This window comes from Microcebus murinus, chromosome 4, assembly GCF_040939455.1.
Source record: "Microcebus murinus isolate Inina chromosome 4, M.murinus_Inina_mat1.0, whole genome shotgun sequence".
In the NCBI taxonomy this organism is placed as follows: domain Eukaryota; kingdom Metazoa; phylum Chordata; class Mammalia; order Primates; family Cheirogaleidae; genus Microcebus; species Microcebus murinus.
In genome coordinates this window covers 42,449,715-42,474,270 of record NC_134107.1, presented here as the reverse complement: position 1 = coordinate 42,474,270, position 24,556 = coordinate 42,449,715, and the positions used below count along the sequence as shown (strand labels likewise).

At 42.0% G+C, this 24,556-nt stretch overlaps 1 protein-coding gene across 2 annotated transcripts in view; it reads left to right on the top strand.

Moving 5' to 3' along the window:
- The window catches only part of LOC142861013 (protein HTATIP2-like), a 39,347-nt gene extending 17,039 nt beyond the window's left edge, over positions 1-22,308 (top strand). Inside the window, exons 4-9 of one of the 2 annotated variants that reach the window (XM_076002099.1) lie at positions 1,123-1,271; positions 8,120-8,315; positions 10,537-10,644; positions 17,963-18,100; positions 21,223-21,284; positions 21,995-22,308. In XM_076002099.1, coding sequence (XP_075858214.1) covers positions 8,121-8,315; positions 10,537-10,644; positions 17,963-18,100; positions 21,223-21,284; positions 21,995-22,214 — 723 coding nt within the window. In that variant the 5' untranslated portion in view covers positions 1,123-1,271; position 8,120 and the 3' untranslated portion in view covers positions 22,215-22,308. The remainder of the gene's footprint in view (positions 1-1,122; positions 1,272-8,119; positions 8,316-10,536; positions 10,645-17,962; positions 18,101-21,222; positions 21,285-21,994) is intronic. The other variant, XM_076002098.1, reaches the window with a different exon arrangement.
- The last annotated feature ends 2,248 nt before the right edge of the window (positions 22,309-24,556 follow it).

Genomic DNA, 24,556 nt, shown 5'->3' with positions numbered 1-24,556 from the left:
GACTGAGCTCCTCAATATGACATTATTCCAAGCAGTTTATGTGGATTATCTTAATTTTCACAACACCCAATGACATAGGTATTATTATCATTCCATTTTACAGATAAGGAAACTAGGGGACAGGAGGTTAACAGCTAAAACGTGACCAAACTGAGAATTCAACCCAGCTGTCTTACTCCAAAGCCTTTGTGCTTAACTAGAACACATACCTCCTCTGACGTTATTAATGGGTGAATAGGTCAGGAGGATAAAGAGAGTTTCAAATAGGAAAACACGAAGTATTATGAAAATTTTAACTTCTGATGTTACTAATGGCTTCAATGGAAAATAGTGGGTTCATTTATCTTTCTACCCATAGCATCTAACACACTACCAGGCACACAACTAATAAATGTTTGATAAATGAAGAATGCATCACTAGCAACTTCCTTTGCTTTCTGCATTCTCCAAAATTGCAGTACTTTCCCTCACTGAAAGTATGAGCTGATAAACTTGCAGTAATAATTCCATTTTTAAAAATGAAGAGAACTGATAGAGTGTTCTTATAGCTAAAGATCAAAGGGGATTTTCCAACACCAGACAGTTCCCGAAAAAATGAAACATTTCCACTTTCTCTGGCGCCCTCTAGTGCTCTGTGTCCATAACTAATCAAGAGTGCTGATGCTCCCATGGTTGGACAAACTGAATCTGGATTTATTTCCTCCATTGCACGTGTGTCCCCCTTTATACACTACACTTGTTTTTCCTCTCTGCATGTCACTCTAATCAGTGCTTATGTCAGAAACTGTGAAGTATTCTGTAGCCTGGGTTTCTCTAGTCTTCACTAGGCTGTAACTGATCAGTTTGAATTTCTTCAGCTCCTATTCCTGGAGACTCACACAACCTATGAAATGCATTTGTGTGTGTTTTGGAAGTATATCCCCTTTCTGGCGTGTGTTATTTGGAATCATTGCATGCTTGCACACACACACTCTCTCTCCTCCTTTCTGAAGCCAAGGCTCTGATTCCTTGAGGAGTTAGAACTGCATGAAATTCTCTTCGAGAATAGAAAGGACACCTGTTCTTCCACTTTTCCTTTAGTTTAAGATCTCCAGATGAGGTCATCCTGGATTATCTCGACAGGCCCTAAATCTAATGACAAGTGTCCTTATAAGAGACAGAAAAAAGAAGACTCAGAGACACAGAGGAAAAGCCATGTGAAGACAGAGGCAGAGATTGGAGTTTTGTATCCACAAGCCAAGGAACACTGGAGCCATCGGAAGTTGGAAGAGGTAAGAAAGAATTCTGCCCTAGAGCCTCCGGAGGCAACACGGCCCCGCTGACACTCTCATTTCAGACTTCTGAGAGAGTGAACTCCTGTTGTTATAAACCATCCAGTGTGTGGCCATTTGCTACAGCATCCCTAGAATATTCACACACCATCTCATCACCTCTTTGATTTTCGGGGTTCAGAACATCTGTGGCTTTGCCACTAATCTAGCCCCAGTCCTGCGAAAGCATCTGCCCATCTGGTCTCTCCTTCATTGTCCCCTCCCTGGGACCCTCAGGTCTCTGCACGCTTTCCTTCATGTTGCTTCCTCTTTATTGGAAAGAAGGCATGCTCTCTCAACAGAAGGGGACTGTCTTTTTAGGTAGGGTGATACTGGGGAGGGAGATAAATGTCCAAGGACATGGTGGTTTGTGGGCAGGCACCCTTTGCCAGTGTGTTCCTTGCCACATTTTCTCCTTTTATTTATTTATTTTTTATTGACCTTCACCCTTCCCTTTGTTGCCTCCATTAAAGAGCATGTCTGAGACCCACTACTCGCACAAGTCACACCACATCCTTGGGCGTCCTCTGTGAATAAGTGTGTTTGACTAGTTGCTCTCATACCCTGATTCTAGGTCTCATGTATAAGGTATGGAGAAATCCATCTGTGCATTTTTCTTGAGCACCTACTATGCACCAAACACCGCCCCAGAGCTGGGGCTATGTAGCAATGAGAGAGATGTGATGACTGACCTCACAGAGTAGAGTCTTCCTGGTGTGATAAATGCTGTGCTTATATATTGGGACTTGCCCAAGGTCAAAGGTCAAACAGCTATTAAGCGACCAGCCAGGATTCACATCTACTTCTGCCTGACTTCAAAGCTCATGCTTTCCACCACATCAGCAGTATCACTTAGGGTCCTGGCAGGAAGCAGAGAGCATGTTCAAGTGGGGTAACTGAGCAGATTGGTAAAGATGATTTACAGGAGAGTGGGAAGGTTAAAGAAAACCCCACAAAGGATGTTGGTGTTGCAATGCCAGCAACAGCAGGCAGCTGTTACCAGTCCTGCACCTGAAGGGATGCGGTGAGGAGGGTTACTGGGACCTGAGAAGGGACTTAGAGGTGTAAGAGAGGCTCAGACAGGAGCTGTGCCCTTTGGTTGAGGTATAACAACCCTGGAGCGGAGATTCAGGGGAATAAAGACCCTAATCTCATACCCTCCCCAACACACCCCCACTTCAATTTCCTCCTGGTGACTCCTATTGGCCAGATCCAACCAGAAGCAAGAGATCAAGGTAGACTGGAAGAGGCAGGCTTAGAGGTCACCTGCAGGGATCACAGAAAAGAACACACAGGGTGGAAAGTAGATCTAGAGGGGCAGAATGCCCAGCCTACCAGTGCTTCCCAAACTTGACCCCTACAGATACTACTTTCCTGAATTTGTCATATCCCACGTTCACTCCACACTCACCTGTATTTAATCATTTTTTGAAAATTTCTTCATTTTTATAAAGTTTATTAAATTTATTACTAGGAACAAGTACTAATAAATGGATTCATAGTAATTAAGGTAATATGCCACTATCTTTTACTGAAGAAAACTATAAATAAATATGGTGCAATCAAGTTTACTAAATAAAAAAACCTAAAATTAAATAATAATTATAAATCATAATGTATCTCATGATGTGTGACACAGACTGGTCTCTGTGTGCCTCTCTAGTCTCCCCTCTGCCTCCTCCGCCTCAATCTTCCATCCCTCCGCGTCAGGCATATTGGTTTTTCAGCCTCTCAAAACCAGCCCCACTCCTACCCACCACAGTACAATAGAAAAACCTACTGCACAGGTTATTCCTTCAGTACAGGTCAGTGAGAGGACACACTCAGGAGTGCTAGGAAACCTGGAGACAGCACCATATTTCCAAATACAGCTGCTAAAAACAAGAATTAGGCTTTCCTGAAAGAATCCAGAATTGCACAGGTATCACTCAGGATTTTTTTTTTTAGGCTCTCTCATAAGGTTGCATATCACTCATGATCTTATCATTGAGCTGGATATTCAGGTTCTTGACCTGACACCAAAGTTTAACTTAGATCACATGTTTACCAGATAGGTGACCCAATCTCTCCCTTTATCAAATACAAATAATTAGCATGGAGGTTGGAAACATGTGGGCGCATGTGCAAGTGACTCTCTGCCCCACAACTTTGAAAAGGGCAAAAATTACTGTCAAGCACATGATAGATACACTAAATCACCTACCTAAATTGTTGAATGCCATTCATGGTTGTATTTGTTCTGTGACCAGGGAAAATTACAGTATTTTCTTCCAGACACCTACCTCTACCAAATCCAACCTCTGTGCACAACCAGGTATCTTACTCATGCTACGTTTATTTATAACTCTTATTTGCCAAACATTATCCTGCATTTGTATTTATGAAAAAAATGGGATAATAAATGGGGAAGCAATATGGTCACTTTAGATGGTATTTGACATCCATTCTCCTTTCTTCCTACAATAGTGACCTCTACTTTCCTTGGGGGCATTACCTAGTCGCCTACTCTCAGAAGTGTGGGAGGAGTCAGCCCTTTCCCAGTGTCATTCCCTGGGCTACTGTGACAGTCAGGAGATGCAATCAGAAATAAGGGGATATAGCTGGGGACTTCTGCTTGCAATCATGCTCTCTTTGCTGGACTTGAATCTGGTAGGATGCACTTGGTATCTTGAATAAACCCTTCTCTTCATGTCTCCACACTATTCTATGTCCTGAAGAAAATTGGTCTGCACAATATAAGTTCCCTCTGGCTTCTAGTTGAATTCTGCCAAGGAGTAGTACCAGTAGGAGGTCAGAGGGAGGGGGAAGGATGAGGCTGGGGTGTTATTCCCCTGACTCCTGTGTGGGGCTGCTGCAAGCTGGCCACTTTCCCCTACCAAAGACCCCAGTGCCTGTGAGACAGCCCACTCCATCCAGGTCCCTCCATTTCCCATACATTCCTCAGATCACTCATTTTGGGTGCCACATCTTTCCTATGTTTGACCCAGACAGAAATGGAGGGTGAAGGGCTGGAGCTGCTCACAGCCTCTGGGTCATCCTGCAGGGTCTGTGACTAAGAGTGACATGAAGAAAAGCAGAGCCAAGGGAAGAAGAGGGAATGGGTCCTTGTCTCCTCGGGTGGCCCCCTGACTCTGGTCATCATATTATCCAAGGCTACATCACACACTAATTCTTCAGTTACATGAGCCAGTATATTTCCCTTTCAAATCAAGATATTTTGAGTTGGGGTTTCAATCACTTGAAACAGAAAAGAGTCTTCATTAAGATGTAACTAAAGATACAGCTCTAAATGAAGACGCATGGGTTCCTGAGTCTGAGGTCTCTAAATTTGACCTAAATACAGTTCCAGTCTCCATAAGGCCCCATCCTATAGCAGATCTTGTCATTAGATTTCTCAGAAATTCTGTCTCTTTTACACATTATGTGTATCCCTACAATATTGTCTATCGCTGTTCTAGTTAATGTGAGTAAGTCTCTGTTACTTGGAACAAAGTGAACATAATAGAACAGTTCCCATTTTGCAGATAGGAGCATGGATACATGAAGAAACATCATGAAGGTCAGAAGTAACTTGAAACCTGGACTTGGTAGGCAAGTCTTTGGCCAAGTATCTTTCCTTGCTACTATGTTCCCTTTCCCTTCCCCGTATGTTTTTCTCTTCCCTTTTGCCCTAGTAGCCTAGGTCATGTCACGTTATCTCATCACCTTGATGAATAGGTGCCAACTGTCAGACAGGGAGAGCTTGTCTTTCTCTGAATTTCCTTCTCTTTTCTATATACTCATTTGGCATTTAACATGTGCTACCCTATGAAGGGATGTAGAATGTTTTATAATGTTGTTTAATTCATATTTTATTTATCTTCTCAAATATTTATGACTTGCCTTCCCAGGTTAGAGTGAGTTTATCTGCTATCTGATTCATCTAAGAAAAGTCTAGAGTGCCTAGCAGAGCATCTAGCTGACTTAGGGTAATGTAAATATCCATTGGCAAGATTCAGTAAAAGGATCTTACTTTAGGCACAGTGTTGGCTGAGGGGCTGTAACAGAGTTATAGTAGCTCCAACATGACAGAAGTTTCTTTTTCTCCCACTGCCCAGAGGTGGGCAGGCAGTCCAGGCTTGGTAGGTGGCCTTATTCTATGAAGTCATCTGGGGACTCAAGTTCCAAGTTCTCGCTCTGCTATCTGCTAGGGTATTTGTCTCCTCATGGTCAGAGCTGGTTCACCAGCACCACATTCACATTCTGGTTAAGGAAAGGAGAAAAGGGAAAGCAGGTAGCTTCCTTTTAAGAATGCGATTCAAATTTGCACCCATTACCTCTGCTTGCATCTCATCCATTAAATCATTATCACACAGTTATGCCAACGTGCAAGTTAAGATGGGAAATATAAAATCTTAACAGACAGCCACATATTCTAATAAAACTCAAGGTCATATTGCTAAAAGAAAGATGAGGAGCTGTTTGACCTTGGGTGGCTAAAATTAAAGCAATTGATGATATGATACTAAGTGGGATGGAGTATAAAATGGTACATCTGCCTTAGAGAACCTTTGGTCATTCCTCCCCTAGGTATCTACCTAAGAGGAATGAAAACATATGTAGAGAGACATTCTGGAAGAGGCAACACTATGGAGACAGTAAAAAGATCAGGGGTTAGGGGAAAACGAGGGATGAATAGGCAGAGCACAGAAGAATTTTAGGGCAGTGAAAATACTTTGTATAATATTATAATGATGGGTATATGTCACTAGACATTTGACATTTGTCCAAACCCTGTAAAATATACAACATCAAGTGTACAACCCTAATGTAAACTATGGACTTTGCATGGTAATGATGGGTCCATACAGATTGTGCATGTGTGGGAAATCTCTGCACCTTCCTCTCCATTTTCCTGTAAACCTAAAACTGCTCTTTAAAAAGTCTTTAAAATAATAATAAAAAGCCAAAAAAAGAAAACATATGTCCAACAGTAATAAACACATATACCTGCAGTGTCAACCAAAATTAAGGCTGTTGAGGCAGAAGTAATCTGATAAAAATTGATTGAAAGCCAAATTTGAGGACAGACCCAAGAAGACACACCCACAAAGTTGGACCTGTTCCAGAGTCTGTTACAAGTTGGAATTCCATAAATCATTTTAGAAGAAGGGAGGGGGGGGGCTCCTCATATGGGAGTTGTCTTTTTTCTTTGGAGGATGTAATACAGAGGTTACAGTCATTGGCTACAGATGACAATATACAGGCTAAGATGTTTTATGAGCAAGACAATCCATAAAACTTCGTGATTCAGAAACAAATTAGCCAAACTTCATGCCTCGGTCCTTGGCCCTTGCCCCACCCAGCTGAAGTCTATCTCATCTATCTCAGGCTTTTGCTACATCTTTTTATTACTCTTGCAAAAGTGAAAAACCAGCGTGGGAGCGTCTGCTTGGCTGAGCATAGGTCAAACCTACATATATTTAATAATAACGCCCAAGGAGATGGGAGAGAAAATGTTTCATTTGGCGTCTAGATTGGGAGGTGGGGCCCCAAGACGACCAATATTCACAACATAATCTATTGTTCAGACTCCTGCTTGTCATTCCCACGCCTGTCCAGCACTCCCCAGATCCAGGACAGGCCCAGTGTAGATAGTTATGATCCAAACCGCTGATCTGGGCTGTGGAACCTGCACCGAAGAATCAGGTGTGGAAGGTCTCTCTGGCTCAACCAGGTGGGATATCAAAGTGGTGGGAGATCTGGGCAGTGAGACCAGTTATACTAGTGAGATGGGATGAAAGCTTGAATTACATGAGGGAACAATTTGGAAGGCAGATGGGATGATGGGACTTGGTGATTGATCTGGAACGTGGGAAGGCTGGGACAAAGGAGCTAAAGGAAATGGTCCGATTTCTGACTTGAGAGGGAGGGGGGAAGCCTGAGTGTGTGTAGAGACAGTGACACTTAGGAATAGGTTAGTTTTTCTCTGGAGTGGATGGATAGGGAGTGTTAAGTTTTTGGCATGCTGAATTGGAGATGCAAATGTTCAGTACACAATTGAAATTAGTTTGGGGGACCAGCAAAGGTCAAGTCTGGGGTGTCTATTGTCTGGGCCTGGGTGACCTGAGCCCAGGTGGTGAGGAAGAGCGCGGGAGAGAGGGTCCCACGGATTCCCAACCTTGAGGAAGGGGTCTCCCTGGAGCGTACTTGCCCTCGGGCACCTTCCCCCTGCCCTTCCCAAGTCCCATCCCTGCAGGCGGGCGGGGCGAGGCGGCCAGAGAAGCCACCCAGAAGACAAAGCCGGGTAGGCACGGACTTTCCCGTCTCAGGCGCCTGCAGGCAGACCCCGGGAAGGCGGGCCACGGGGCAGGAGGGATGCGCCAATGCTGGGGCTGGGGGCGCCGTGTGGAGGTAGCAGTGCTGGTGGCTGCCCTGCTCCTGCTGCTGCATGAGGACTCGGGGCCTGGGGCTGGCCCCAGGTAACGCCTCCAGGTGGAAGACCTAGCGGGGTGGCACTCCATCTCTGGTCGGGGATGCCGTAGGGAAAGGGGCCCAGTGGTTGTGCCAGGAGTTCGTAGCACCTGGGCGCACTGTCCATCTCGGGCCCTTTCCAAAGTGTCCCTTGGCACAGGCGCTGGGGAAAGCCAAGGCTCTGAGCCCCCAGGTGAATCACCACTTTCTCCAGGGCCCTCTGCACTTTTCTCTGTTATTCTGCAGAGAGTAACAATAGCTGCCTCCCGAACAGATAAACAGCCTTTGTTCCCCCAGGTGAGGATGCCCAGTCCCTTAACATCTAACACCAGGGCCTGTTGATGTTATTTCCCCAGCATGGACAAAACAGAGGTGCTGCCAAAGCTTCGGGAAGACTTTAGGATGCAGAATAAATCCGTGTTTATTCTGGGCGCCAGCGGAGAAACGGGCAGAGTGCTCTTAAAAGAAATCCTAGAACAGAGCTTGTTTTCCAAAGTCACGCTCATTGGCCGGAGGAAACTCACCTTCCACGAAGAGGCTTATAAAAATGTGGTGAGTATTTGAGCTGGGACTCAAATGTATCCCCAGTGCTTCTGAACGCTGCCCTGCCAGCCATGGAGGCAGGGAGAGGTGTCAAAATGTGGGCATGATTGGTCTGTGAGAGCCCCTCCTGGAAGCCTGACTCCTGGTTTGTAGGCCCAGGTCAGCTTCCCTGTCATTGTGTGGCTTTGAGAGAAGCCCTTCTCTCGATCTGGAACCCTGTAAAATCTGGGCCTAGGTGGCAATGGGGACTGGGGAGACAGAAAAAGCACTGTTCTCAGGGCCACACAAGCAGGTTTCTAGAGATGGTCCTCCTTGACAATTTTCTCAATCATTTTGCTTATTTTGTGTTTGTGTGCACTTCACAATAAAGTGAATTTAAAATGCGTGGCAGAATGAGGAACGGTCTTTGTCAGTGAAAAGTGCAGTTATTCACTTACAAGAATTTGCCTTGCCTGACATGCCAGGCTTGCGTCTGTAAATGGAATACTCCCTTCCCTGTATATTATACTTTTATGGTTTAAGTCAGGGGTCCTCAAACTTTTTAAACAGGGTGCCAGTTCTCTGTCCCTCAGACCGTTGGAGATTGTGCACTGTGGGCCCCGGACGAGTTGGCTGCTAAGCAGGACAGGCAGCTGCAGAGGAAACACTGGGCAAGCTGGATAAATGTCCTATGCGGGCAGTATGTAGCCCGCAGGCTGTAGTTTGAGGACACCTGGTTTAAGTGAATGATACACCTGACTTTGATCTGGTGATAACCTCCTAAATATCTGCAATCTGAGATTCATGGAGATTCTGTTCTCTATTTACCCTGTGAACAAAACAGTGTGATCTCGAGACGCCACAACTACACAATTTGGCCCTACAGGTTTCTTAAAAGGAACATTCCAAATAACAAGTGATCTTGAAAATACATGTTCTTGATTCCCTGAGGTCTGTGTTCAGGTTACTTTGTGAATGTCAGAAGTCCATCGGGACTTGCCTGTTTAAAACAGACATCTTTGCAGGCTTAGGCAGGTGACATGTGGTCTTCATGATCTAATTTCATGGGCCTTGTCAGATGCTCATGATAATTAGAAATGGAATTTGAGATCTGTGTTTGGAGAGTTGAGTTTTGGTGGTACATCTTTTGACCAGGCACTTTGTGAAAACTGATTTTTCTTCAATGTTGTGTGCAGTGTCAGGAAAATTCTTTGGAAAGAGTCGATGGAAGGAAACCAACATTTTATTGAACTCCTGGATGATAGGAGCTTCTCAAACTTTCTTTTTATTTATTATTTTATCAGACCAGGTCTCACTCTGTTGCCCCAGGTAGAGTGCAGTGATGTGTCCTCATAGATCACTACAACCTCAAACTCCTGGGTTCAAACGACCCTCCTGCCCCAGCCTCTCAATTAGCGAGGACTACAGGTACACACCACCATACCTAGCTAATTTTTTCATTTTTTGTAGAGATAGGGTCTCTGTATGTTGCTCAGGTTGATCTGGAGCTCCTGGCCTCAAGTGAGCCCCCTGCCTCCACCTCCCAAAGTGCTAGCATTACAGGTGTGGACCTCTGCACCCGGCTTCAACATTTCTGTTTTAAGTTTTACAGTAAAGTTATAAAGTTAGATGAATGCTCTTAAATTTCAATGTGCACGAGAATTACTGTGGGTGCTTGTTAAAAGTGCAGATTCAGAAGTATTCAGGTGGGACCCAGGATTATGCCTTTTTATCATGTACCTCCGGGCTCATTCTAATACCAGTGGTTTACAGATTGGACTAAAGGAAAGATTACCACCCACATTTTACAGCTGGAAAAAACTGAGGCATATGATTAATAACTTGGCCACAATTACATGCCTAGTAAGTAGCAGGCCCACAATCTGAACCTAAGCATTTGAAATACCAAACACCATCCCCTACCCCTGCAGTATCCCTCAGTGGTCTCCTTCCTGGTGAGCTATAGGCACATCTTTTATTTTTCTGGAAAGAAATTATAACTGAACCTGATTTTAGAAATCTGGATCACCCTAGTCCAGTTATACTGTGGCTGTTTATGTGCATTGTTGATTTTCAGTTCAGATGCATTGCTTATTGGGGGGAAAAGATGAATTTGTAAAGTTTGATGTTATGTGAGCAGACCCTTCAGTAATGTTTTATAATTTAGTTTTTATATTTAGAGGGTTTTCGTGTGTCTGTGTTATGTGTGTTTAAATAACCTGAAGTTATTTACAACTGTGCCCTTTTCTAGAGTCAGGAAGTGGTGGACTTTGAAAAGTTGGATGACTACGTGTCTGCCTTTCAAGGTCACGATGTTGGATTCTGTTGCCTGGGTACCACCAGAAATAAAGCCGGGGCGGTAAGGAAGGAATATATCTTTTTCCCTTTTTGCTGGCCAGTAATGTCAAGGAGTCCTTTCTTGCTCCCTCTTTTTCTTTGTGCTTATTGCAGTGCTAAAATGTAAATACACTCTTAATTACTTAAGATTCCCTATGCTGCCTTAAGCTTTACAATACTCTGAATAGTACCTATAAGGTTATCCTTCTTTCAGAGTAATCCATGAAGTTAGGCCCAAGTGTTAGGGACGTCATAAATATTTATATGATCTTGCCTATTACAAAAATTACTATCATTAACTTGCCCTGACTAAGGCAAACTATTATGTCTGTCTGAATAAAAGAAATTGACTCATGCTATTAGCAGTAAGCTTCCTCCTCCCCCTTAATAAATGTTTTAAACTTGAAGTGTTCTCTCTCACTTGAGTGATGCATCTGAACTTATTTTCATGCTAAGCTTTAAACTTTTGGGATAGAACATCAGAACAGAGAGGCACGATTCAGCCAGCCTTCAGTGATGACTCAGCCTTCAACGATGATTCCACTCCAGTAATGATTCAGCCTTCACTGACGCAAAACTGTTTTAACACGCATTTCATTTTCTTTTCAATGGTGTTCTAAATTAAGTTAGCCCTTGTCCAAAAGTCATTGTTTACTACATAGATTCTGGCGAAATGTTAATACAGGTATATCTTAATTTATACCTTGACTATCATTTATCTTTCTGGCAGAAATTTACATCTGAAGCTGAACATGTCTATTAAATATACGGGAACATGATTCTGCCATGGGGATTTAACGTAGATTTATAAACCAGGCCCATGCATCTGAATCATTAGGGAAACATATGGTTAGGAAGTACTGGTTTATACCAACCAAGTAGTTAGGCTCAGGTGAATTTCTCTGGGCTTTCTGGTTATCCAGATAATAATTCCATATATGCTTTCAGTTGAGATATATTTCCACATCTTCTGTAGGTCTGCATATTCACCCTGGAACACAGCTTGGTTTTGAGCTCTGTGCTGGGAACTGTGGGTTAGAGACATTTGACTTTCCCAGGAATTGGCACATTATTTCTCCTGGAAAGGGTCATGTTCCTGTTCTGCAGCTGGTACATTTTCTGTCCCAGGGACCATCCTCCAAAAGCACTAAAAAACTGTTAGTCCAGGACACTGCAGGTTTTACTGTCTCAAGTGCCAAGCTGGTTTTGGTTGTGACTCAGCAAAACAAAACACTGCATTAGGCATAGAGCAGTTGATTTTCATGATATAAGGCAAATCTCATTATAGGATGTGCCAGGAAAAAGTCTGAATTGCTTGGTTGCATTCAAATTGTGTAATGCAATTTTAACCAGAGGAATTAGGTGTCTTCGCTATCCAGAATATTTTTTTTTAATGGGATTGGTTCTCTACCTCTCAATCTACTCAGTGCCTTTTGTTCTCCTTTAAAATCAGTTTGAAAAAGATAGATGAAATTAACTAGTAAGCAAGGGAAGACTATTAAGCCAATGGTCTCAGAAATGAGTTAGGACTTAAATGGTTTAAGAGGATTGTGCAGAAAGTAAACTGACACATCCACAAGAAAGAATTAAAAAAAAAAAAACCAAATGTAGATTAGGTACAATATAAAGTTTGGAGGTTGTGATAACTTTAGCAGTTGAAAAAATATGACAGTTTGCAAGAGGCTCAGAAACAATAGTTGTTTGCAGGGAGCTTGTGGATTTCCAAGCTTTTCCCAGCTGGTATTCGGGGTCAGCAGCCCTCTGTAGAAGAATACACTGGGTGGTTCATCAGATAGGTACTGCAAAGCTGGTGGCAAGCCTAGTGTCATTCAGTAGCTGTTTTATAACTTAGACACCATATTTTGCCTTATCAATCTGCATTTCCAGTAGAGAAACTTCAAGAAATTCTGTCTCAGTGTTGAAATCATCTGGGTAGCCAGCTTTAGTGTGTTAGTTTGCCAGGGCTGCCATAACAAAGTACCATAACTTGGGTGGCTTAAACCACAGAAATTTATTGTCTCACAGTTCTGAAGCCTAAAAGTCAGAGCTCAAGGTATCAGGCTGGTTCCATGCGATGGCTGTGAAGGACGGCTCTGTCCCCTGGCTCTCTCCTTGATGGTAGCTGCCTTCTGTCTGTACCTCTTCACATGGCGTTTTCCTGGTGTGCCTGTGTCCATGTCCACGTTTTCCCTTTTTATAAGGACACTAGTCTTTTTGGATTAGGGGCCATTCTATTCTGTATGACCTCATCTTAATTATTACATCTGCAATGATCTTATTAATATTTCTAGATGACATCATGTTCTGAAATACTGGGGGTTGGGACTTCAACATAAGCATGGCAGGGGATACAATTGAACCCATAAAATTTAGTCTACCCAGATGTCTGTTGAAACTGGCACTAGGGACAGGTCTATTAGCTTTCTTCAGATTTTCATATCCACAAATAAAGTTTCCTTGGAACACAGCCATGCTCATCACTTTATGTAGTACCTACGGCTGCATTTGTGCTATAATGGGAGAGCTGTGTCATTGCAACAGAAGCCTGCAAAGCTGAAAATATTTACTATCTGATCCTTTACAGGAGAAGTTTGCCCACTGCTGTTCTAATCTATTTAATTAGATGTCTGGAAGGGGGCTTGTGAAGTGGAGAGGTCCTAGATGGTTCAGGGGACCCAGATCACAGGCCCTGTTTAGATGCCAGGTAGCTGTGGAGCCTTGAGTATGCTGGTTAGCTTGAAGAATTTGAAGCAGAAATAGAGCTAAGTGGTACCATTTACAGAATGACAGACCCTCCCTTTTTGGAAAAGGACCCCATGACCTTGAGTTATTCCAGCTTGGTCACTTGTTTTATCAGTGAGCACTGAAATACTGTACCTTGTTAGGATGAGTTGTTCTGAAGCTAGAGTGGTGTTCCTAGTTTACAAGCATTGGTAAAGAAGATTAGAAGAAATACTTAAGAGCTTTGGATTTTAATAAGACTTAAAACGAGTAATTGGAGAATTTGTTTCCTGTGATGTTTGTGGAGCCTTTGGGAATATCTCTACTGAGTCATGGTACACTATGTTTATTCTTTCAAGTGAGTGCTGGGGAAGGAAATTTATAATGAGAACTTAATTTCTTTCTCTAGAGGGAACTCTGATTCCTAGCTTAGAGTAGGATGCATTGGCTGTGGAATCATAAAGACACAAAAACATAATGGACTTAATACTCTCAGAAGAGATGTCTGTCTTTTCTTTTGCCATATGGTTAGTTTCACTAAGTACGGTTTTTCCAAAAATTGTGTTTCTGGGGTATGGAGTAGCTTCTTAGTTTTTCTGTTGTTCTTTGTTTTGAGCTGTTGGGGAAGAAGAAAGTGCATGAATGAAGTTTTAAAGGATGGCTCCTTCCATGTGTAAATGGAATCTTCCTTGCTCCAAAGAAATTTGGTGCGTTGATATCTCCTAGTCAGTGACCAGGGACCCACGCTTAAGTTTGATTTCTAAGTCCTTGAAAGCTGTTGACCTTTTTGCTTTTGAGTTTCATTCACCAGTTAAAAGGCCACGCCATCAGGGTGACTGAAGTGAAATTCAAAATTTAGTGTGCTTGGAAAAATGCCTATTTATAATCAGCTCAGAGGATTTGTGACATCGTTTTGGATTAACAGCCATTGATTGCTAATAAAACAATATTTAGCTTTGTGCAGAGAACAGCGATGGAGAAAGGTATGGGCACCTTGTCAACAGGGCCCATTGAGCAGGGCTGATGGGCTGAGTGTGGGGGTCTCCGCGACCGCGAGGGTGCTCCTCCTTCAAGGAGCCGTTGTCAGTTGCCAGCCAGGCCGGTGAAAGGAAGGACGCCAGAGTCTGATGGCTGGGGTGGTATTGATGTGCCTTCACTGCCTAATCAGATTGAAAAAGTCCCATGGTATTTATGTCACTTTAATTTTCATCACACAATTGGAGACGACGGCACTCTATTAAGGAGAGGTTGATCCAGAACTAAAGCCAAATAAATTAGGGTCTCAGTTTAATCAAATTATCCCTTTACTGGCTCTGGATTAAGTGAGAGGGACAGCGTCGGTCTAGAGACTTGTGATTGGTTGAACCTTTCCCTTATTTTTAAAGAAGCTGATGAAAGAAAAAGCATTTTAACTGAGACAACTGTAATAACCCTTCCAAGCACTTGTGCTAGAACTCCACCACCACCACAACTGAATTTATTTCACTAGTCAACGGTGTTATTTAATTGGGAATAATCAACCTGTTATTAAAATCAGAGTTCTGGTGAAAGGGAGTGAGGGGAAGAAATAGATACGGAAGAGGAATTCAGTGTTTTAGAATTTCCTACATAGTTCTGGGTGGTTTTTCTTGGCATACTTTCAGCACATTCAAAATCTCAATTGCAGAATGGCTCTGAAAAGAATCATCACCTCTCTCTCTCTCTCTCTCTCTCTCTCTCTCTCTCAGTATTTTAATGCTGAGTGTTAAAATTGGTTTGCTTTATACTGCTTTTAAAAAGCAACAATATGAATTTGAAGCAGTATATAGGATAGTTTGACAAGCCTGTTGTTTAGGACCGAGTATCAAAGTATGCCCACAAAAGGAGAGACTGACAACCCTTGAGCAAAGAAGTAAGTTTATATTACCTATAAATTAAGGTAGAAAAAGTCAGACAGAAAACACTAAGGTGTAAAGTGAGGCTGAAAAATAGCACTGCCCTGCAGGTAGAGGATATAGTTAAAAATGGACTTGTGAGTGATGAGAAAGGAGGGTAAGGAAGGCTTTTAGGGTAATAGTAATGTTTTGTTTCTTGATCAAGGAACTGGTTGCAGAGGATGTTCAGTTTATGAAGATTTATTGAGCTCTGTACTTACAATATGTTGACTTTTCTTTTATGATATACTTCAATAGAACGTTTAAAAAATTTGCTTGGGCCTGTTCTTTTAAAACTGAATTCTGTATTAGTTTCCTATTGCTGCTCTAAGAAACTACCTCCAACTTAGCGGTTAGAACAACACAAACTCATCGTCTTAACAGTTCTACTGGTTAGAAGTATGGCACAGATTTCACTGAGATGAAATCAAGGTGTTGACAGGGCTGTGTTCCCTTCTGGGGCCTGGAGGGGAGAATCTGTTTCCTTACTTTTTGCAGCTTCTAGCTGCCACCCCTTTCCTTGGCACAGGGTCCCCTTCCCATCCTCAAGGCCCTTTTCACTTTGCATCACTCTAGCCTCCTCTTCTGCTTCCTTCTTCTATTTTAAGAACCCTTGTCATTACATGGGGCCCACTACTAGTAATCCAGACTACTCTCTTTATTTTAAGGACTGCTGATTAGCACCCTTAATTCCATCTGCCATGGGATTTCCCCTTGCCATGTAACTCAGTATATTCACAGGGGGCAGGGATTAGGACATGGACATCTTTGAGACGCCATTATTCTGCCAACCACAATTACAGATTATTTTCCTCAGCTAGAAACAGTATGGGATAAGAAGGAACCTGGGTACAGTGCAAAGAGCATTGCTCAGAGAGTTAAGAGTCTGCACTCTGCTCTTAGCTCTCTCACTTCCTACTGGGCAGTTCACCTGACCACTGGACTTTGCTCCCTACCTACATAGCACATTGACTGCCACACAGAAAACCCAGAAACTCTTCCTTGGGGCCACGGTGTTTTATGACAAAAATAGAAGAAAACCTTAGAGTGTAATGTAAAGGTAAACATAAATAGTAAAGTGAAATTTATTGACTTCTACTCATTTAATCCACATTTTTAGAATTAAATTGTCAATATTAATTGTAACAATAAGAACATCAACAAGTAAGATTTTATGTATATTTCACTCATCCCCAGGTCAAAACTAGAGTGAGTTAAATACAACTCTCATGGCAGTTAATGGGTTATCCACTTCTAACATTCTATGAAGGATAAACATTTTCATATCAAATAGAACATATAGATTCAATAACCTTTGCAGAGCAAATTTTTATTTAAAAAAAAAAAATCACTGGGGCCGTAATTCCATCTTCAGATTTGGAATTCCCACTGCTCTAAGACTTCATTCTAAAGTTGGGACTTCCTATGAAATACTGTTTCAAAACACTGTAGACTTCTCTTCAGCTGTCTTGAATTTGAGGATGCCAAAATTTATGGTGGTCCCAGGAGGCTACATGGAGACTTCACCCTTTTTTGGGTGAAGCTGCATGTTTATCTGATAGGCCCTGGAAATGCTCTATATTCTGTTATTTGCATCCTCCTCCTCCCTCCTGCTTTTATTGCCACTTAGTTCTGTTTTCTTATGACTGTATTTTCCTTTTCTCTGCTTCCACTGGACTTTGATTCATTCATTCAGATATTTCTGGAGCACCTACCACTGCTGGGCATGTGCTGATGCCCAGATAAGAGTTAAGAATAAAGACCCAGCCATCGCCCTCACTGAATTGAATATAGATTGGGTGTCGCCAGTTTTTTGACTATACACCTATCTGTAAAAAATTGGAGTATGAATTCCTTACGAATATGTAAGGTGTGTTGTAAAGCATACACAACAATTGTAAATTAAATAGACACTGCCCTCTTAGTCCCCAGGGAGCGTCTTCAACCATGCTTTGAGACTCTACCATGTTAGAGTTCGTACACAAAAAAACAAAAAACAGAGGTTATAAAAGACAAAGGTGGCTAGTGTGGTGGCTCAGGCCTATAATCCCAGCTCTCTGGGAGGCCAAGGCAGGCGGATTGCTCAAGGTCAGGAGTTCAAAACCAGCCTGAGCAAGAGTGAGACCTCTCTACTATAAATAGAAAGAAATTAATTGGCCAACTAAAAATATATAGGAAAAAAAATACTTAGCCTGGTATGGTGGCACATGCCTGTAGTCCCAGCTACTTGGGAGGCTGAGGGAGAAGGATTGCTTGAGCCCAGGAGTTTCAGGTTACTGTGAGCTAGGCTGACGCCACAGCACTCTAGCCCAGGCAACAAACTCTGTCTCAAAAAACAAAACAAAACAAAACATAAAGGTATTTAAAGTAAAGTTGTTAAAAGACAAAGAAATGTGTGACTCAAAGTAGTTTCCCAGCCTTTTCATTCCTTTTGCTCCTTGGGGATTTGTTTGGCGGCTTGCTTCAATGTCATCCTTGTTTTTTCATTGCAGTCTGGCCTTGCTGCTGAGGCAGGTACTGTGTCTCCAGAGGACGACACCTGGAGCCTTTCCCAGGGTCTAAGCCTGACTGTCATGTATTGCTTGCATGCGTTTTATTTAGATCCCCATTCCCCTAGGCCACCTAGTCTGCTACTCAAGCCACGCAGTGATCTTTAAGATAAACTTGCCGCTTTTTGGAAATAACTTATATCCTTTTCTCCCTCAGGAGGGATTTGTTCGTGTTGACCGAGATTATGTGCTGAAGTCTGCAGAGCTGGCAAAAGCTGGAGGGTGTAAACATTTCAACTTGCTGTCCTCTGTAGGAGCTGATAAGTCGAGCAATTTCTTATGCCTACAAATTAAGGTTTGTGCATATTTCTATCTTTCATACACTCTGGAGAACATGGCTAATGGCAGTACTAAACAATACAAAATGCTGTGTAATACAAAGTGACATTAAATGCATTATATTATGGGGCTTTTTTTTTTTTTTTTTGTGTGTGTGTGTGTGTGTGTGGCTACAGGGACTGTTTTTGCAGGAATGTATTTAGTAAACGGGAATGATTTGAAAGACAATTTCTAGTGTCTTGCCCCCTGTTAACTGTGCAGCAATCAGTGGAATGAGACGTGGCCGCTGTGGCCCTGAATGTCAGCATGGCAACTTCATATGGGAAAATGCAGTGATTCTAAAACTTTTCTATCAGTTTCCCCAATGTCTGAGAAGAAGGAGCTTTTGTTTCTCTGGAGATGTGGAAATATCTTGTGTGAAGCAGTCTGCTAGTTACAAGCTCAACTTTCTTAAGAGCCTTGTGTTTTCTCTGTTAAAAATTTATAGACACTTTGCTATCTTCAGTACTATACATATCCTTGCTTACTTTAATTAAAAAAATTTTATATTCTTACCTTCAAGTTAAATTGACACTGCAGGAAGATAGACTGTGGCTTTTTCTCTATGCCTCCTGGATGCACCCAAGTGCCATAGTTTGGGAAGCTGGGACTTAGAGGTCATTCAGCCGAAGACTTTTTCAGTGTGAAATCCTTTTACAGATGTTCATCCACCTTCTGCTTAAATACCTCCAGCACTGGGGCGTTTACCATCTCATTAGTCAACTTACTCTAGTTTTGGTCAGATTCACTTGCTAAAAAGTTCTCACTTTGAGGTGAAATTTGTTGCTATGTAAATGCTGATTGTTATCAGCTCTGCATTTTAAAAATTTTAAATCAAGTCCAGTCCAGTCCTTTGCATTATAGTCTTTAAGATATTTGGAGATTATAGCTACCTTGATTGTATTTTTTCCCAGACATAACACTTTTAAATCCCGGGACCATTTTTTATTGGTTCCTATTTCTAGACCCTTCTTCACCCTGGTCACTTTGCTAAGGCTGGACTTTACAGTGATAGTATACTGCAAGTATAGTGGGACTACCGCTCTTCTGACTCTGGGAACTATGTTATTTTTGTAAATGATATATAAAATTTTAGTAAACATCTTTATCATTTTATTTGTTCATGATCAGCTTGTGATAATGAAATTTCCAGATCTTTTTCACATGGCTCACAGCTGAGCCATCTCTCAACTATCCTAAAACAGTATTTTGAGTCAGGTGAAGATCAGTGAGCTACCAGCAAACTTAAATCAATAATGGAAAAGTTTCAGTTTAATTGTTAGAGTTAATGATTCTTAAAAGGAAAAAAGTCTGTTTGTCAAAATACACATGTGAGTTCTGAAAAAGGTTATCAAATAGAACTCTTGCTCTCATCGGCAATATTAAACATTTATACCTTTTAGGAAAGAAAATGCATATCCAGTATTTCCTTTAAAGATAAAGGGCTTATTACCTACTCACTGGGTTATAATAATGACTCTTCCAGATTAAATAAAATAATAGCCAACATTAATTGAGCAAGGCAGTGTTCCAAGGGCTTTTATGTATATTTGTGTGGAAACTGAGGCACCATGATAGTAAGATCACCAGCTGTTATGGGGCAGGGCTGGGACTTGAACTCAGGCAGTCTGATTCCAGGGTCTGCACTATTAGCCACTATGTAATGAATAGCCTTTGTCACTAACATATCTGAAAGGACCCAGCACAGCACCTGAGCCATGATAGAGCCTCAGCAAATGTTAGTAAGGCCAATAAAATGGAGAGATACCTTTGCATTCACTGATATTGACCTGTATATGTGCAGCATGGGATTATGAATTAGATCAATTAAAAGGAAAGAAATGACAACCAAATGGTTCATCCCAGAATGAAAGATGATGTCTCCTGAAAAATCCTCCAACTACTGTGTGTAACATTCCTAGTATTTATTTCTTATGTTCTCAGGTTCCTTGTGTGTGAACTCCTCCATCCCACCTAATTTTAGAAACTATTTTTAGAAATGTGTGTTCTATTCAATGAAATGTCAAACTGCATTCATTGTAGGCTGCCTCTGGGGCCTGGATCAGCTACATACTTTTGTGGGCACTCTGGCTGGGGCTGTGGGAGGAGCCAGGTATGGAGCCCAGAGCACTGGGCAGGCCTTGTATTCTTTGTTCTCAGTGTCTGCGGTTGCTTCATCTATCTGGGGGAAGGTACACGTTCCAGAGTATGTGATATTTTATTATTGGGGGTGGGGAATCTGCGGCCTTCTGATTTCCAGATTGTTTTTTTTAAATACCAAAGGAGGCAAGAAAAGCTTTATCTTTCTCTTAAGATCATCATCCTTGTTCATAAAAGGATTTGTCCTGGAAAATTTGGATTCAGTCAAAAGGCCACACTTAAGGACCTACAAGGACACATGAGGCCTTAAAGCTGCAGGTTTCCCACCTCTTCCGGTTTCACAATACTCAGCATATAGTTATACTCACAGCTATGATTCATGGCAGTGAAAGTATATAAAGGAAAATCAGCAAAGGGCAACGGTGCATGAAGTCTCGAGAAAACTAGGTACAAGCTTCTACGAGGCCTCTCCCAGTGGAGTGTGCACAAGATGGGCTTTATTTCTCCAGTAATGAATGTTGCCCATCAGAGAAACTCACCTGAACCTAGGAGTCCAGGATGTTTATTAGAGTTAGTCACTTAGGCAGTCTCAACCCAGCAAAAACTACAGACCTCAGGAAGAAAAGCAGGTTCAGTATAAACTGCATTGTTTGTACAAATAGTTTACATACAGTAAACTACCCTCCTTAGTTAGAGAATGGTGGGAATACTCCCAAAATCCAAGTTCCCAGACACAAGCCAAGGGCCGACCTTACAAACAGGCCTTTCTAAGGACAGCAGTCTCAGCCCACTATGTTAACTCTATTATGTACATGGCCAATAGAGGACTCTATTGGAATCTAATAGACTCTTTGGAATCTAAAATTCTGGATAAGGATATTAATGAGTACTGAGACCTGCAAATGCAAATTATCTTCAAAACTTCAAGTTATTCTGTCTTACGCTTTTATGTAAGTGGCTTAGTCTTGATTAAATACTGAACTGTTTTTTTCTTAACAGGGAGAAGTGGAAGCCAGGGTTGAAGAATTAAAATTTGATCGTTACTCGGTATTTCGGCCTGCGTAAGTAGAGTATTCATACTGCCTGAGAGTATACCACTATTGGTAGTGCCTAGAAGCTAGTTTTTCATTTGGAGAGGCTGACAGCTAAGATATCTAAGGTATGAAAGAAATTGGCTGGAGGTGGATTGCTTCTTGATGCATACATCTTTTTGCTTAGAAGGAAAGAATAAAATGGTGGTGCCAGCTTCAGAATAGTCTAGAACTCCCCAGGTAGCTTTTGCTGCCTTCTTTCTTAAACTGTCTTTATGTACCAAATAAAATCTTATACCCCTTATATTAGTCTGATCGGGCTGCTGTAACAGAATACCACACAAACTGGGTGGCTTAAACAACAGAAATTTGTTTTTTCACAGTCTGGAGGGTGGAAGTCCAAGATCAAGGTACCATTAGGGTTGATGTGTGGTGAGGCCTCTCATCCTGACTTGCACATGGCCTCTCTTCTGTATGTGTGCAGAGAGAGAGAAAGAGAGAGAGTGATCTGTGATGTCTCTTCCTCTTATGATGATACCAGTTCTATTAGATTCGTCCTATCCCATCCTTAAGACCTCATTTAACCTTCATTACCTCCATAAAGGCCTCATCTCCAAATACAGACATGTTGGGGTTAGGGCTTCAACGTACGAATTTTGAGGGGGCATGATTTGGTCTATGATGCTGCTGTGGTTTGAATGGTTTACCATTTCTTCCTCTTCTTTTCTTTCTGTCTTTAGAGTTTTGTTGTGTGATAGGCAAGAATTTCGCCCAGGTGAATGGTTGCTTATAAAGTTCTTTGGCTCCTTACCAAAATCTTGGGCCAGTGGGTACTCTGTGTCTGTGGAGACAGTGGTTAGAGCGATGCTGAACAACGCCGTGAGACCAAGCAGTGAGAAAATGGAACTTCTGGATAACACGGCCATCCACAACCTGGGGAAAGCTGACAGCTCCCTCTAGCCATGACCATGCTGGAGAAACACTTTTATTGTAAACCTTAATACCCATCACCAGATTGGTAATTTCAGGGTCTAAAAAAATTTAGCATACTGTACCTTTGTTGTCTCCCTCTTTGCAGCCACTGAGATCCTATCAAGAAATGACTGTGCCCTGCATCGGTTGTTCAGAGCCAGGTTATACATACAGATCGCCCAGGGAGCTTTTGAGAAGGATCTGTAGGCCCTATCTCAAACTTTCTGAATCAGAACTTTTAGGATGTGGGCACAGGCATCTGTAGTTTTCTTTTGTTTAAACTCGCCCTGGTTGTTCTGATGTCACTATTTGGGAGGCCAGCTTTGAGATGTGTGTCTGCAGTCACAGCAGCAGTGAAAACCTTCTGTGCTATGCAAACGAGCTCTGTTCTAAAATTGTTGACATTCCTATCTCTGAGTCACACAGGTGCTAATTAACTACATGTAATTTTGTAAATGAACATTATACCTTTACTACTACTTTAGAATATATAATAAAAGTTATATAACTAAGCTTACATAATTAATTGGGAGAATTAAATACAAGAATAAAAATAAATGGACAAACCCTAGGTACCTCTTAGATTGTTCAAAAAGGCTCATGATTCAGTGGTGTTACCCAGCATTTCGGCCATTGGGGTGATATAATAGCAGCTAATGTTTATCAGGTGCTTGCCAAATACCAATCTTTACATGTGTTATCTGTGCTCTAACCTTCCAAACCATCCTTACAGAGTGTGATACTTATCATCATCTTCATATCTTAGATGGAGAAACTGAGGCTTACTGTGATTAAGTGCATTGCCCAAGGGTCCAAAGCTGAAGACCTGCAGCTAAGAAATAGCAGAGTCAGGATTCTAACCTAGGTCAGCCTGATTGCACAGCTTGTATTTTTGAACCATTCTGTGAGAGCACCAGGTTTGCTGTATATGTCCAGATAGTTCCAGTTAATTGTTAGTACATGTTGTGGATGAATATAATTGAAATAGTTCGACTTCCCCTTTGATCTAGGATGATTATGATTAACCACAAAATGTGCACATAGCCATTAAAATTTGATGTCACTATACTGTAAAGACCTAAGGTGGTGCACTTTAAAAGCTATGGCAAAGGGAAGGAAGATGTAACAGTAAGGGCGAAAGGCAGGAGAAGCACATTGTACAAATTTCCATCATGAAATGAAGGATGGTAGTGAAACTTGTCTTAATATCTGCACTGGGGGAAGCAAAGTGATTTGCGTGAGTCAGTTAATTTTTACAAGGTCTGCAGTAGGCCATGTACATTTCAAGCTTCAGTATACACAGGAAGATAAAGGAAGTGGACATTCCCAATGTCAGTCACCCAGAAAAGAGGCATATTTTAGGGGAGGGTGGGATCTTGAAAAGTGAGCCATAGGGCAAGAGAAGGGAAATATATTCCTACTCCCAGGTGGGGTTTCCGTGGGACTGGTCTTTGAAGAGCCCAAGTGCATTTCAGTGGTAAAAAAACATGGGCTCCAAGAGTGAGGGAATCCTTGGGGCTAACCCACAAGGATAATGATGAGGCCTGTGGGTGTGAAAGCAGCCCCAACTAGTGGCCAGTTGGAAGTTACTCTCTATATTATGTCTTTTCCCACAAACTGTCAGGCAGGTCTTATTCAGCATTCTGTTGAGGCCTCAGTGAAGTGGGATGATGGGCAAGGGTGTGTGATTATCTTTGGAGAAGAGAGAAAAGCAGCCTGCTCCTGAGCCCTTCATTGTAGAATATATGAACTTCAGGGGACAAAAGTCTGGCCTAATCACCTCTCCCAACCAGGGGTTAGTTATTTCTTTCACTGTCACCGTTGAATAATTGGGTGTTACTAAATGGTATACAGAGAGAAAGAGTTTATGTTAGAAGGATGAAGGGAGTAAGTTGGATGGGCCCAGGTAATGAAAAACCTTGAATTCATTAATTCTTTTGGCAGATGCATATTGAGTGCCTCTTGTGTGCCACTGGCCACATCAGGGGACAGTAAGTCTAACTCAAGGGAGCCAGCAGATGTTCTGGCAACATTCAACACTAATATTTGATGGGTTCTGTCCTCTAGGAGTTTACAGTTAAGGGAGAGGAGTACATTCAGAAGAGTTTAGCAATAATATAAGGCATCAATTTCAGTAAATGTAATGAGTAGCTACTATGTGCCAGGCCATGTATCATGTGCCAGAGAAATGAATGTGAAGAAGGTGGCACCATAGCAGACACCTGTAGTCCCACCTACTCTGAAGGATGAAGTAGAAGGATCATTTAAGCCCACATGTTTGAGATCAGCCTGGCAAACTTGGTGATACCCCCGTCTCTTATGCCCTTTAT